The sequence below is a fragment of the Dipodomys merriami genome, unplaced genomic scaffold (genome assembly GCF_024711535.1).
Source record: "Dipodomys merriami isolate MVZ:Mamm:240054 unplaced genomic scaffold, mDipMer1.0.p SCAF_2, whole genome shotgun sequence".
NCBI lineage: Eukaryota > Metazoa > Chordata > Mammalia > Rodentia > Heteromyidae > Dipodomys > Dipodomys merriami.
The window spans coordinates 102,553,520-102,569,509 of record NW_027203381.1 but is presented as its reverse complement, the minus strand read 5'-3'; the positions used below and the strand labels follow the sequence as shown (position 1 = coordinate 102,569,509).

The window sequence follows — 15,990 nt, the reverse complement described above, 5'->3', positions numbered from 1 at the left end:
CACTGCCTAATGCATTGTATAAATTAAATTATTAATAAATTAGTGAACATGGGAATTTTCAAAATGTCTAATTTTATTCTCAGATCCAATGTTTCTAGCATTTGAAAAAAATTGTATAGTTATGAATTTACAATAGATCTTTTTTCCCCTTCCCCTCCACAAATTATATCAACATCAAATACAGTGAAAGCACGGGTTATACTGTGGGGGAGGGACATACAAAGAAATAAAGAAGTCATCTTATAAATGTGTTAGAAACAATTGCATGAAAGAAAAAAACATTTGAATACATATCTTAGGGTTCATTTCCCTAACATCACCTTATCTGACCTTTTCTGCTTGACTCAGACATATACTAGATATAGCAAATAAGGGAAACCATGGGACCTATGTTTCTTTGGGCCTGGCTTAATTCTCTCAATATTATTTTTTCCAAGCCTTTCCATTTCCTAACAAATGGGGCAATGTCATTCTTTCTGATGGAAACATAGAATTCCATTGTGTATATATACCACATTTTCTTGATCCATTCATCTACTGAGGGGCATCTGGATTGGTTCCATATCTTAGCTATGGTAAATAATGCTTACAATAGATCTTAAAGTTAGAAAATACAATTGTTTGAGGCAAATAATTTTAATAATTTTAAATTCAAGTATGTAATAATGGGAAGGGCAATCATATTTTTGACAATGAAAACCACCACAGTGTAGGGAAATTTTTTAGCATTCTGTACAGTAAAGTTTATTAACTCATTAATGTCAAAACTGAGGTAATTCCATGTCTATAGCAAGAAAAGTTTTAAGAAATTTGGCAATTCTATCACTTTAGTTAGAATAATTACATTTTTTGCTTACATGTTATTTTTTTAATATTTTAATTATCTTTAAGTAGTTGTACAAAGGAGTTGTCAGTTAACAAAGCAATTTAGGAATACAATGTTCAATGTCATTCCTTGAAACATTCTCGCCCATCCCCCCATCCCTCCCCTCCCAATCCCTCCCTTGCTTACATTTGTATGAGACACACTGAATTCTTAACTGCATTCTTACATACATTATTCTTAATTGTGAATGTTCTGATATTTTCTTACAGCAATTTTCTCATAATGTTCTGATGTAAATTTTTCTTACAATTTTTCAGGCATAATTTAGGTGAACTTAATGTGTTTCTGAAGATCTGTCACTTTCTCAGGAAAATGGAACTATAATGAAAGGTACAAAAAGCAGACTTTAGTTTTCTTATTGATCAGGTTGAAATAGATTAATGTTTCAGTTTTAACCCAACTACATTGTTTAGTTGTAAAAATAGGTACATTCAGTCACTTCTTTTGTTAAAAACATGTTTTTATTTTATATTTTACTAAATAATAATAAATGCCTACAAAATGCTATACAGCATGCCATACATACATTCCAGCTTGACTTTTCCTATTGAAAACAATGAAGACTTACATAATTCTTTAGTTAGCTGTAATAAATGTGGTGATGAGTTATAGAAGTAACAAAATTAAGAAAACCTTGTTTTACGTACATTCTATTTACCTTAGGCAGATAAATAAAAACATGGCACTTTATTTGGATAATAGGTATTAAATATGTATATTAAAACATTGTTTGTTTATTTTGAAAAGGTATATCATTTGATTTACCCTTGAAAAGGTAAATCCTCTCAAACTGAGAAGTAGATAATAAATGCTGACCTAGTTAGGTACTTTTCATTGTAAATAATAAGTGGAAAATTAAGAGAATGATATCTATCTATAAATCATCTAGCAAAGGAGTGATCTGAAAGCTAGGTCTGTGATAATTATCTTTCTTTGATATTAGTGTCTTTTTTTTTGACATAAACTTGATGGACAGTAACATACTTAGAATAAAAAATATTATTAACAAAAGAAATAACAAAGACTGGTTTTATTATGGTAGAAACACTCATTATAAATTCAGTTAGGAATCATTCATTGGAAACAACATGAAACTGAGAAATATTTCCATTAGGTTTTTCAGCAAAATATCACTAAACTTTTAATCCTGGCCTGTTTGTGGTTTGAATGTTATAGATGACAATCTAAGGAGTTCAGATCTTTATTACTAAAAGGGTTCTAGTATGTTAACGCCAGAGCTTGATTTTGGGCCTGGCACACTCTGTGAGCTTCTTTTCCTCAAGGTTACTGCTCTATCACTTGAGTGACATCTCTACTTCTGGCATTTTTGTTTGTTTGTTTCTGGTTTGGGTTTTTTTTTGTGTTGTTTTGTTTTGGTAGTTTAGAGAGAGTCTGGCAGACTTTCCTGCCTGGGCTGGCTCTGAGCCATGATCATCAGCCACCTGAGTAGTTAGAATTAGAGGCACAAGTCACTGGTGCCTGGCTCTTCATAACTAAAATAAAACAAAAAAAATGCCTTTGTTTGTTTAACAATGGGTCAAAGATAGCATGGAAAATACAAAAAGTAGTATATTAAATGTTAAAGGCTTATGTCATTCAAGGCAAACATTGATTAGTAAATCAGTCATATATTTTATACATTTCATAAAAGACAAGACAGACAAGAAATTGGTCAGTTGGTATAATATATTTTTGTTTGTGGAAAGTGAATTAAGAGCAGTGATCAATTTCACTTGACGATAATACTAGTATCTTTTCGTCTTCTTACATTTTCGGAATTTTTGGTTATATTTGTTTCCTGGGTTGTTTTCTGTACTACTGTCACTGTCACTTGTTTTCTTCTGTCTTTTTCGTTTATTCGTCTGATAAAGGTTGGAGTCACTTGGCTGCTGATGTGTCCATTCGTAGGAGCTGGGTCCAGGGTCCACAGCAGGAAGGTGGTTGTGTGCGGAAGTCCCAGATGTGCTGTTGGGTGCTGAAACAGTCATCTCATAGTAAGGAAGCTGTGGCGGCGGGTTTTGGGTGTACCACTGCTGTGACAAAATAGACATTCATTTCCCAAAATACTTCCAAAGGTTAAAAAAAGAGAACACTTTACAAGCATATGCAAATAGTCATGGACAATCATGCTGTCATTTGGCATAAGATACACAATGACTTTATAAAAGATATGTGGAGTTTAATTAAATTGTTAACATAAGGTAATACTTGGGACTAATTATAACACAGACTGTCAGGAGACATAATGTAAACCACATGTAGCTCTATCTTGTAGTAGTCACAGTATAAAAGTATTTAAATATCCTAAAGTAAAAAAAAACATAAATATAATGTACTTACATGGCCTGATATATAGAAAAAAATACAACAAAAGTAATTTATATAAATAACCTAATATATAAAAATACTGCCATTTGACATGCTTCCAATGTAAAATTATTGACAAGATATTTTATGTATTCAAACAGATGAGGTGCATTTTTGCTCACAGAATATCTCAATTTGTATTTTAAATTTTCATTGAAAAGGTTTGATCTAAATTTGGATTTCAGGAAAATATAGCTAAGCCATTTGTCCACATATATAGGGTATTTCAAATATACTTGAACATTTTCCAATAACTTTGCCAAGTATTGATTTTAAGTTTTAATAAAATGAACTAAAATCCTTTTAGGTGCATCTAGAGCTAAAAGCCTATGATTTTTTTCAGTACAGTTGTCATTTTTAAATTAGAGAGAGATGCTTCCATATTTAAAAACAAATTAACTCTAGATGAGGTGGTGCACTGCTAAAATCCCAGCTACTGCAGTGTTCCGAGTAGGTAAATTTCTATCAGAGACAAGTCCAGGGCTTACACCCTTATCCCAAAATAATTAAGACTCAGCAAAGTTCTCACTGTGTCTGACTAGCAAGCCTGAATCTCTGAGTATAAAACTCAAAACAAAAAAACAAAAGTCAAAAAACCTGAAACACAAAAACCTAAACAAAAAAAACCCTCACAAGAATATTTAGTAGTGATATAATTATCTAGCTCTCTAAAGTCTTCCCTATCTTTATCAAAGGTTCTTTTTCTTTCTTGCTATTGTTTCTAACATATTTATAAGGTGATTTTTTTTGTTGCTTTGTATGTCCCTCCCCCACTTTTTATAAGCCCTATTTTCACTGGATTTGATGTTGGTATAATTTGTGGAGGGGAAGGGAAAAAACAAATTGTTTAAGGATACAGGTGGACCCATTGCAACAATGAAATTTACAATGAGATTTATGTAGAAAAACGAACTTTACAACTATAGGTGGGGGATAGGGGAGGGAGGTGGAGGTGGGGGTTGGGGGGAGTGTAGTCATGGAGAGGGGAGGGGAAAAACAAAGGAGGAGGCAACAATGCTTGATAAGAAATGTACCCATTACCTTGGCTCATGTAATTGTAACCCTTCTGTACCATATTTTCACAATAAAAAAACTTATTAATAAAAAAATCTAGGATAGTGCCTAGTATACCATCATTAAATGCTAAGTTAAAAAAAAAATCATAGGAAGAGCCAGGTGCCAGTGGCTCACACTTGTAATCCTAGCTATTCTGGAGCCTGAGATCAGATTGTTGTTCAAAAGAAGTCTTGGCAAGAATGTCTGTGAGACTTTTATCTCCATTATTTCACAAAATTCCAGAAGTGGAATTATGGCATAAGTGGTAGAGTGTCTAGTTAGACTGGGAAAGCTAAGGGACCCAGACCCAGAGTTCAAGCCCTAAAAATAATACAAATTAAATAAACCAGTAATTAAATAAATACCATAAATCAGGACTATAGACCATGGGCTTAGCTCATTGACTTGACATGAAGCATACCAGAGTTCAGACCCAAAAACTGACAAAATTCAAAACAAAAGAAAAATCCTCACACTAAGTGCAATTATATGTTTTAAAATATTTATTAAGAACTAAGTACTCGCATTTCACGTGGACAATTGTAACATTACTCCTCTCTACTCTGTTTCTGGTGAGGCATTTATGTTAGAGTAGAATGATTTGGGAGCCCTTTGTATATTTAAATTTGATTATCAGTTGTTAAGAACAAGTTACAGGGCCTTCAGCGTTTGAATCTGAATAGAATACATTGAGCAAAATATCCATCAAACTTACCATCTTCTGAAAGAAAACATATTCTTGAGGTAAAGCAGTATTATTAATTGGAAAAAATTGCATGGGAAAGGAAGATCTTCCCATCATTTCTTCATTCCTTTGTAGAAACAAAAGAAGCAAAACAATTTAAAATTCCTAGGTAATGTCTTTTTTTTCCTTAAAAGACAATGAAAGCGTGACTTAGATATTAACATAAGAACAAATCAGTAATATTCACCAAGAGTACACAACAACTTTATACAAATAGTAACAAGTAAAAAAAAATCAATTTATAGTTGAGAGTACCTTAACTATTTGATATTTTGGGCAAGTATAATAAAAATACCACTTATATACTGGGGTGTGCCAAACTTTCTAAAATGGACCTTTATGGAGATGTTACAGATTCTAACAAGTATCTAACACATTCTAACAGGATTCTGTAACTAAGACTTAACAATCTACTTGTTTGACTGGATTTCATAATTGAAATGCTACTACTGCACAACCTTAAGAAGTATACTGTGGGAGAAATTTGAACTCAGCATAGCCAAGGCAGACATAAAGATGGGGGAAGGAGAATACAAGGAATGAATCAGATACATAGCTATAGGTGTCAATCATAAAGACTGAGAGTAGACCAGAAGCTAGGGCAAGTGTGAACTTCATTCTGAAAGCAATGAAATAGTTGTTAATTATGATATCAGTGTCAATTTGAGAAGCACCTAGGCCATTACACTGTTGGTCAGAAGTTTCCTGTAACCTTCAGAAGAGCAGCTATTATAAAAATGGGGTTCAGAAGTGTATGGTAAGAAAGAATGTGAATGACAAAAAGTTCATCAGTGAAAGGCAGGGGACAAACATAGTAGGCTAGACAGGAGATGGGTCCACGGAATGCAGAATGTATATGGGTACATGTATGTTGTATGGGGGCTATGATTCTAAAGAAATAAGATGAAAGCAGAAGAGCAGTCTTACAATGGGGAAGATATGATTCAGGGACAGAGAAGGTAAGACTAGGCTTGTTACGAAAACAGCTGTTGATTCTCTAAGTCATCAATTGTTTCTATGTGACTTTCATGATTGATGTCATAAGAGAATCATATATAAATTAAAACTGTTTTGTGTTGATAACTAATTCTCCCAAATATACTCATTGCATCCAAAGCACCACTACCTCAGACTGTGATCAGACTTGGAGAGAGGGCCATTGAAGAGAGAGTTAAGAGGGGGTCACATTGAAAAAAGATAGACCCACAATTCTACATAGCTGATAATGTTATGAGCAGAAAATTTGGAGATAGATTCACATATGACATTACAAAAGTAAAGACAGAAATCTGGGTAAACTACCATAATCCACGGGGTTCCAAATGCTGCCATCAAACAGCCAAAAACTAGGGGAAATACATGCAACAGATCCTTCCTTACAACACACCAGTCAATTTGGTCCCCCAAATTGTGAGATAACAAATTTCTGTTGTTTAAATATCTTATTTTTATGTGATAACAACCATAATAAACTAGTGTTACTAAAATATTATTCATTAAAAGCAAAAGGTATGAGAAGCAATAAAAGCACAAGAACTCATTTATTAGGAAAATGAGTGAGAGACTAAGAGATTATATGGGCACCATTTTCCTCTGCATATCACCCATGATAACCTATTTTCATAGTTTCTTCATAATATAATAAATACCAGAAGAAGAACGTACTATCAATTACATGTAGTATCCTGGAAAATGCATGGAATATGCACAAGAATCTGATCTTCTATCTTAGAATCATGGTGATATATAAACTATGCAGCAAAACACAGTAGAAAATACAAGAGTTTTACTTCAATTGTCTTATGTCTATTTAGACTTGTTTTTTGGCCGTGAGGGGTCTTTACTCCACTCTTGCTATGACTGTGTTCCTTCTGAATATTGAGGAACATGAAATATCTTTTCCTATGTGATGCTAAAATCCAGAAGGAGAAGCTCTTACAGCATAGAAATGACTCCATATGTATGTAAGTCCATATCCTTCCCCTATTAGCATAGTGAATTCCTTTTTGTTTACACTTGCTAAGTACTTTATTCCAGAATTTTAAGTATTTGTCTTTTTTTTAACATTAGCAGAATAATATTTTTCCAGGTGTTCCATTTTAAGATAGGGAGTAGTGAAGTCACATCCAGGATCAATCATTCATGAAGAAGCAGAGGCAGAAATTGCATTCAAGCCATTTAAGACCAACTTTCTTAACTTTTGGTTTTGCTAATATAGCCATGGTAGGAAGAAGGAAGATGTGGAGTATACTATGCTTCATTTGAAGTGCAATACTTTTAAAGATAATCTGGGGTCATTACCATTTCCAAGGGGTGACTCTCCAATGCCTCCCAAAGATAACAGAATAAGCAAGGAGAGACCATTCAGCTATTAGTAGTTGTTTTCTTTTTTAAGAATATGTTGTTCTGAAACAGATGATAAAATAACAAATCGGATGGAAGAGGCTCATAAAATGCCTGGTACAGACTGTAAGTAATCTTGTTTATGATGTAGTGATGAAGCTATGTTAGAGATGTAATGAAATTGTAAAAGGAAGGTAGGAGTGACTATAAATAAAATATAGATAGTGAATAAGTTATGATCGTGCCAAACATGGTAAAGAGAAACAGCTATCTACTCAGTGGATTGGATCTTGTGACTGCTGGGTTAAAAAGTTATGCTTTTGTTCTTTCCTTCACTCTGCCTAAGAAACTAGAACACCAAGTTCCTTCTATGCTTAAGTGTTTTTCTCCTCACATTTCTTTGAGAGCCCACAACTCCAGGAATATTTTCTCTGAATAGACACTGTTGCTCAGACCTTGTATTTTCTGGTCATCACCACAATATAGTAGAAAGGCTGACAAGAGCAGAGAAACAAGGCCTGTGAATACTCATGACCTCAGGGTTGTTTCTTACCCCTTCTATCCATTTGCACACTATCCTGTGTGTGAACTTATACAATTCATTTGCTGTTACATTTTCACTCTTTTAATTGTATCTTTTAATCATGTGTATTTTGGCATATTTACATAGTGTAGATGTCTTTTTGTTCTATAATCTCTAGAGTAGACTACCAAATAATCTAGAGATATAATTGCACCAAGAATAAAGCTATACACAATTCTAGAATATTTAAAAACCAACACAGTTCCATATTTAGTAAATAACTGAATGGCCTCATGTGGAAGATTAGTTTCAAGGCCAGCACTTTATTTTCTTTGTGACCTTGAGAAGTGGTTAGACTTTGTGTCTGTACTCACTGACATATAAAATATGAATAACAGTAGCTTGTAGTCATCATAGCAAGAATCTGTATGCTTAAATGATTTTACAGTTATAAAAGCATAGCAGCAACTATAAAGAATACAAACAATGGAGTTGGGCACACAGTGGCTCATAATGCAATCCTAGCTACTCAGGAGGCTGAGATCTGAAGATCTTGGTTTAAAGCCAACCTAGGCATTAAAGTCCATGAGACTTATCCTAGTTGACTACCAAAGAAAAAGGAGCCATTAATGAAGCTGTAGTTCAAGTGATAAAGCCCTAGACTTGAATGAAAAAAAGCTCAAGGACAGTGCCCAAGCCCTGAGTTCAAGCTCCAGGACTAACACACATAGACACACACATACACACACACTCATGCACACACAAAAAAGAATACCACAAATGTAAACCTCAACTACTTGCTACTGGAAATATTAAGACTGAACTTCAAATAAAAACATATCTCAGTATTCACAGATTGAGAAAATTATTTTAATCTGGGTCTAAATATGGGGTTTTATAATAGCCTAGAATATGTTAAAACTGTTCTTAGTACATATGAATTTACAACCTACCTTTAATATTGTTATAAGAATGTTTTTTTACCTTTATGAAAAAAATATTTTTGATTACCTGTAGCTCTGTGAATTTATCTTAACACAGTTCTCAAAATTTTGGGTAGCTGGCTCAGAACATCGAGAACTCCCTTTAAAGGAAAGAGAATGGTGATAAATGCATTAGTAATTTAATTTGGAGTTTTATTAAGTCATAAATTGATCTGATAGCTAACACTGGCCATGCTGTAAACACCTTTACTTTCTCATCGCTCAGGAGACTAAGGTGTGGATAGAGATTAAAGCCAGTCTGAGTTATAATAATTGGATATGTCTCAAAACTGTTTCAAAACAAAACAGACCTGATTAAACACTATATGTTTGAGGACATGTAACTGAAAGAAAATTTCATATAAAATATAAGACATAAGCACATATATCTTATCTATAAGTCATTTATTTATAAAAATGACTTAGATACATTTGTTTAAATGAATGTATATATACATTGTATAAATACATTTGTATAAATGACTTAGAGATACATTTGTATAAATGAATACGTTATAATCAACATTTATCTAAAACATTGGCTATTTCTTAGAGTTACATTGAAAGGGAGTTATGATGTTTTGAGGACGTTGTTTCCTTCCAAATTTAAAATGTTATTAACATTGCATAACATACAAATTATCTAATCTTCATAGAAATAAAACTCAATTCAACTTTAAACAACCAAATTATCTCATCTTCATAGAAATAAAACTCAATTCAACTTTAAACAACATGTACCAGAACATAGTATGCCCTCATTTATGCTGCTGGCCTGTGTGAATTAATTGGGCAGCACAAAGGCCATGAGATATCCGTGCTGTAAAATAAATAAATAAACAAATCTAGTCAAACACAGGAAGACATTGCATTTGTTGTTCTTATTTGTTTTTAGTAGAACCAGAGGAATAGCAACTACAACAAGAACACCACCATCACCCAAAGGAGACAGAATCATTTAAGGGAGGCAACATAACCATGAGCAGAATTATTCTGACAGCCTGTATCAGGCTCCTGAAACCTGAAAGTGCTATAGTAATAGTATAACATTTTTTGAGTTCCTCATCGTAGATGACCAGTTCCTGGCCTGGATATAGGACAAGGCATTTGGAGCTTAGGCTATATTCATGCTAAAAAGGTTTCCTCCACCCCTAGTATGGCTCATCTTCACCTACTTAGCTTTTACAGGACCATAGAACCAGCCTCTGGAAACATGTTCCCCAAGATAGTTCCCCAAGGGAAAAATAATTTGGAAGATTCATCCACCAAGAAGTAGGCATTTGGTATCCAATCTGAACTGTGACAGGACACTTGAGAGAGTTATGTTTTGCTACAGTGATGTGTGCTCAGTTCATGCAGATGTATTCAATCTATGAGTAAATAGTGCCTATCAGAGCTATTTGCTGGCTGCTTCTAAGAGAGAATATTTAAAATTTTAACATAGAAGAAATGCTATAGGTTTGGCAATGTAATGGATAATACTAATTAATCATATTATGTGTTAGATAATTATCCTGAGAAAATGTTATTGTCTTAACATTATGTGGCAAATAAAATGCTTGTACACTGGACAAGAATAGCAACCTCAAAGCAGACATTAGACTCCTCAGTGAGAGGACCTACCAAATCGATACTGTACATTAATTGGTCTTCCATATAAACGAATTCCATTTAGCAAAGCGATGGCATATGACACTGATTCTGGATGTTTAAAGCAAACAAATCCAAAGGACTTTGGCTTTCCTTCTCTGTCTTTGCATATCGTCACTTTGGTTAGTGGTCCAGCCTATAAGAAACTTAACAATGTTATTTTCTCATAAATCCAAAGATTTTTTTTTTCTTACAGTCAGATATACTAAGTAAGTTCACTTTTGAAGAAAAAGGAAATCTGTTAGCAATAGGCTTACATAGCTAGGCAAATAATACATCTTGTTCATAAACGTAAATATTTTAAATATATTCTGGCTAACACAAAAATTCATAGAAAAGGAAAATCAAATAAGTAGTCCCAAATACAAAAGAAAGAAAGACCATTCTTTTTTTTTTGTTTTTAGATTTCACAAACCATTTTAGAGAGAATGTAAGAGTGAAGTAATTTGCCTCTACCTGTCTTATCATTTAATGCAAACTGCAATGACAAGTTCAGTGTCAAGCAAGTTACCTTCAAAATCGAGGGCAACATCATGAAACTGAAAATATTGACAAAAGAAGCAAAATGTATCATGTATTTTGATTTAGTAACACTATTTGGCAATAACCTCTCAAAGGAGAAATTTACATACTTAAGACCTTGAAACAGTAAGTATAATTATTTAAGAGTGAAAAATTAAGAAATGCTTTAAATAAGGAAACTTGGAGATATTATTCCATGATATATTCTGAAAAATGGAATAAAATACCATAAATAGAAATGTTTGGATTCTATCAATAGAAAACCTGTTATAAATAATGGAGAGTAGTAAAGCAATGTGATAACTATAACTGAGAAAAAAATTATAAGCCCTCTGCAATCAATCATTATTACAAGAAATGATCATAAAATCAAAGGACCTAATGATGTGTATATTTAAAGATTGTACTTTTTGTAGTGTAAATATATAAAATTTGCTTTTAATTTTTAGAAAAGTCCTAATGACCATCCCTAACTAATTCTGTATCTTGGGATCCCCAAATTATTCTATATCTTGGATTCAGTCTTTAACTTTGTATTACCTTCCTGTCCCAGGAACTAGCTGGTCTTTTGGTCCTTACCAAAAAAAGAAAATCTGTTTCTCATACTTCTTTCATGGAGACAGATTCTTAGAAACTACTCTGTAACAATACTTCAAACTTAATTTATTTGGAATTAAATTACCATCTTTACTCTCTATATATCTACTTAGTCTTTCTTAGCTAAAAATATAATGATATATTGATTCCTCTCAACTGAAATGGTAGGTAGTAATTTGAAAATAATCAGTATTATTTACTAATAAAAGGAAATTTCTGTTTTTTTTTTACAATTTTTACTTTGCTACTAATAATATTTAGTGCATGGAAGCATCAAGAGACAAAATATGTCTAAGTAATTTGGATTTTCATAAAGTTAGACTTGCTGAAGCATTTTAAACACTTCAAGCTCTTCAAGCTCTTAAAAATTTAAATTAATTATTAACCCAACTTTTAGGATTTAAGAAGATTTTTTTAAAGAGTCAACATCTTTTAGGTGTAACAATGATTGAGTAATTTTGAAATATTTTAGACTCAAAATGAAGAACAGTTTGGTAACTCCAAATATTCTGGGTTTTGCTGATTTTGCTGATTCTGAGTTTTTAAAAAAAATACTTCACACAATGCATAACTGAAATAAAGGCTGTCTCAAAGATAAGTGTAAAAAAAGAATCCCTTCTACCACTTACTTAATTTTGGAAATTCAGCTCTGCTATTGTCTCTCGTGGAATTTTCCGTGCTGTTTTAGAGGGGAAGTGGCTCTTGATTCTTTTGATGTTAGCATTATTTTCAATAGCAACAATCTTACTATTAGCAATATTAACAATCTTACTATTAGTAATAGCAGTAGTAAATGGTAACTGCCAGCTGCAGCTGCTTCAGCTGCTTTACAAGGTTAGTTTATCAATTCCTCACAATTGCATCATACTGTAGCACCCATTAGTCATATGATGGTACTGAAACACTGAAATATTCACTTAGGATCAGAGTCATGCTGTTGAACTGACCACAGAAGCCACTTTTCTATATTATGTACTCCTCGGTGTACATTATCCTAATGTGCCAAGTTTCCAAGGGGTAGCTCTTAAATTTGTAAGCACCTTCAAGTGTGCCTAATAATTCTGAATGATTAAACATCATTCTGATGCCTGATGAGGCTATTATTTTTAGCAAGTTGTTTTGACTGGCACACCGGAGTGTGCTTACAAGACACAGGCACAATGCAGGAGCTACGGAGCCCCAAAAACTTTCAGAAGGTCCTCATGATAGGAAATAAAAGAGCCGAGGACAGGGAATCCATGGGTGACAGTGGAATCGGCTGCACCCTCATTTCAAATGCTGCTTGTCATGTGGAATAAAAATCCTCTTTGCATGAAAGGACATCTGCGGGGAGGGACTGGGGGAGGGACGGATGAGTAATGTACAAGAGACGTTTTTAAAGCAGAATGTGGGACATAAAGGTGCTTTATTACCTGGGGCTAGACAGGGACAGGGCGTTTTTGAGGACTGCTCCTGCACATCCAAGGCCCAGGTAACTCTGAGAAACCCTTACTCAGGGCTGGAGGTTGAGGGGAGGAGGAGGAGGCCCCACACAGCCACCCCCCGGAACTCTGCAGTGGGAATGGAGCGCAGTAAACCACGCCCTTCCCGGGCTGCTCCGGGAGACAGGTGTCCCCCCGTGATGGACGGGAAAGCCAGGCACCTGGCCGAGAGCGCAGGGATAGGCCCCTCCCTCCCGGTGGTCCAGGGCGCCCCGCCCCTCCAGCAGGGCGTCCGCGGGTCCGCAGCCCCATCCCGCGGAGGGTACCTGAAGGAATAGCTCGTAAAGAATCTCTTCTCGCACCCGAGCCTCTAAATTTCCCACAAACACGGTCCTGTCGGCCTCCTCCTGAGCCGGGAACATCCCTCCGGTCTTCACCCCAGGATGGAGGAGGAACCAAGACCACGCCCCTCGCTCCTGCTTGACAGCGCTGCTGGTGGGAGCGAGGCGGGGCCGGCGCCGGGAGGTCAGACGAGGGGGCGTGGCGAAGCGGCGTGGCCACGCCCACCCCGCCCGTGGGAACCGCCCAGCTGCCCTGCTGCCCCGCCCCGGATCCGCCCGGGAGAGGGGTAAGCAAGTTTAAAGCTCAAGCTTTTCCATGTTGCTTGTAGGAGTGTTCTCTGTTCTGTGTTTCCTCTCTGCTCTTACTGTTTTACTGTTTAGCTAACAGTTTAAGTGAAGTAGCGATTTAAGATCTAGTAACTTTGCCACAGAAGTTTCTAGACCAATGAGAATAGATTAATTGCTCTCTTAAGAATCAGCAAACACATCCTTGGGGCAGGAAGGGTTAATAGGGGAAAAACAAAGGAGGAAATGGACTCTTTACCTGACTCATGTAACTAACCCCTTTGTACAGTATCTTTACAATAAAAATTATATTTAAAATTGATTTACAGAATAATATTTGAAGGAATAAATATTAATAAGGTTAATTTTAGAGAAACTGGTCTTAAAGTTTATTTACCTTAGAATCGGTCTCCAAAGAACCCTTGAAAATGACAGTAAAAATTTTAGTTGCCCTCAAGAAAGCCTGCTGGACTTGAAGAACAGTGGATTCCAAAGAAACCTTGGAACTGCCTACATAGGACGCTGAAATTATAATTTCAGTATTGAACACACTGTTTAGGCTTTAGTGGTAGAAATTCTTTTTTTTTTAAATTGAGAATGTATATTTTTATCTGGTTGTGGAGAAAAAAATCTTTATAAAGGAGAGGATGCATTTAGGGAACCCTAATTTCTGTTTAATTCACCTACTACTTAGATTCATGTCCTTGGAAAATCAACTTTTCTGTGTAATTAGTTAATTTTCTTAAGGAAAGGATAGGACTAAATATAATTATTTAATGTATATTTTCTGAGTGATTCGTAGTCCTGGAAAGCAATCTATATAGTGTAAATTACCAACAAAACTATCATAGTCACAATAATTTAAAGGAAAACCTAGACTTTGAGCAATACAATTATAGATGTAATGTATTTTAAAAATCGTACTGCATTTGCTGTTTTGGAATGCATTTGGACTTTTCTCCTTGAAACTGTAATTATGGTTTTCTATATTCATGTCTCCTCACTATTATATACTGCTAATCTCTACATAATTGTATTTACTTTTCACTGTTAAACATTTATATTTTCAAATTTTGTCTATTGGAAAAACTTCCTGGAATGAGCGTCCTTGATTTTATAACTTTTGGCACATGTGGTTTATTATTAGATGTAAGGATTTCAGCTTCTGTGGAAAGTAGTTTGAATTTTGAATTAATGAATCAAAGAGTGGAATTACTACTTATTTTTTTACCTAAATAAGGCAAAGTAAATAAAAAATTGTACCAAAATATTCTTTTTTTTTGGGGGGGGGGTCCGGTCGTGGGGCCTGAACTCTGGACCTGGGTGCTGTCCCTCAGCTCTTCAGCTCAAGGCTAGCGTTCTACCACTTGAGCCACAGCGCCACTTCCGGCTTTTTTCTTTTTGCTTACGTGGTGCTGAGGAATCGAACCCAGGGCCTCAGGCATGCAAGGCAAGCGCTCTACCACTGAGCCACCTTCCCAGCCCCATGTACCAAAATATTCTGATTCAAAAGTGGCTCACCCATCTAAATACACATTATTCAACTTATCAGTAGTTCTCAGAGGCATATGTGGTAGATAAACTCCATCAATCTTACATTTTCATCATCATCATCATCATCACTTTAATTATCAGCATCATCAATATATATGTGTGACAGTTTACATTGCACATGTGTTGACATACCTCTTAAAATCATTTTTTAAATCTCCAAGTAGGAAGGACTAGATGAGTATATAAATCAATAATGTCTTTTAGTATATTAAACTCTTGGCATTTTATATTGTCATCTCCTGATATTTTGTTACTTATTGGAATAGACAATAATTCTAACATCCTCCCATTTACAATAGTATGAAATAATGCATATATATAATTTTACATTGTGAAACATGGCTAGGTATTTTACTATTGGAAATGCCACATTCCTGTGAGCTGTTGAGAGTTGCAAAGATGAAAATAATATACTGAAGTCATATTACCATTCGATCTCCCTTCTGAAATGATGAATATTCTTTATTGAGAATGTGCAGTTAGTATAGCACAGTGTTTAGAATGGTCTAGGTTATATGTTCATCAAAGAAATGATTGCATGGGCCCTTTAAAAATTAAACTTTTCACAAAACTCCTAGAGAATAAACATCAAAGTAATGATGAAAATTCATTGGGAGTTTAAATTTTTATGATTAAAAATAAGTATATTATTTGTGGGTTTCTGGAAAATATCACCATACCTAAGATTAATTTTCCTGATCTCTGATACAAATTAAA

General features: G+C 34.6%; 2 protein-coding genes across 5 annotated transcripts in view; one reads left to right on the top strand and one right to left on the bottom strand.

Moving 5' to 3' along the window:
• Window positions 1–1,028: 1,028 nt before the first annotated feature.
• On the bottom strand, window positions 1,029–13,547 carry Rbm11 (RNA binding motif protein 11). Of its 3 annotated transcripts, XM_070030481.1 has the most exons (6): window positions 13,420–13,547; window positions 10,527–10,689; window positions 8,932–9,004; window positions 5,025–5,121; window positions 2,655–2,919; window positions 1,029–1,204 (listed from the first exon to the last, which is right to left on the bottom strand). In XM_070030481.1, the coding sequence occupies exons 1-6, from the start codon at window positions 13,513–13,515 to the stop codon at window positions 1,191–1,193; spliced, it is 708 nt and encodes a 235-aa protein (XP_069886582.1). In that variant the 5' UTR covers window positions 13,516–13,547; the 3' UTR covers window positions 1,029–1,190. The 3 variants fall into 3 exon arrangements, with proteins under 3 accessions (XP_069886582.1, XP_069886580.1, XP_069886581.1); XM_070030479.1 differs by having other exon boundaries at window positions 1,029–2,919; XM_070030480.1 differs by having other exon boundaries at window positions 1,029–2,916.
• A 105-nt stretch (window positions 13,548–13,652) lies between these two features.
• Window positions 13,653–15,990, top strand: part of Lipi (lipase I) — a 38,336-nt gene continuing 35,998 nt past the window's right edge. Inside the window, exon 1 of one of the 2 annotated variants that reach the window (XM_070030477.1) lies at window positions 13,653–13,721. The gene's annotated coding sequence lies outside the window, so the exon portion shown is untranslated. The remainder of the gene's footprint in view (window positions 13,722–15,990) is intronic. The other variant, XM_070030478.1, reaches the window with a different exon arrangement.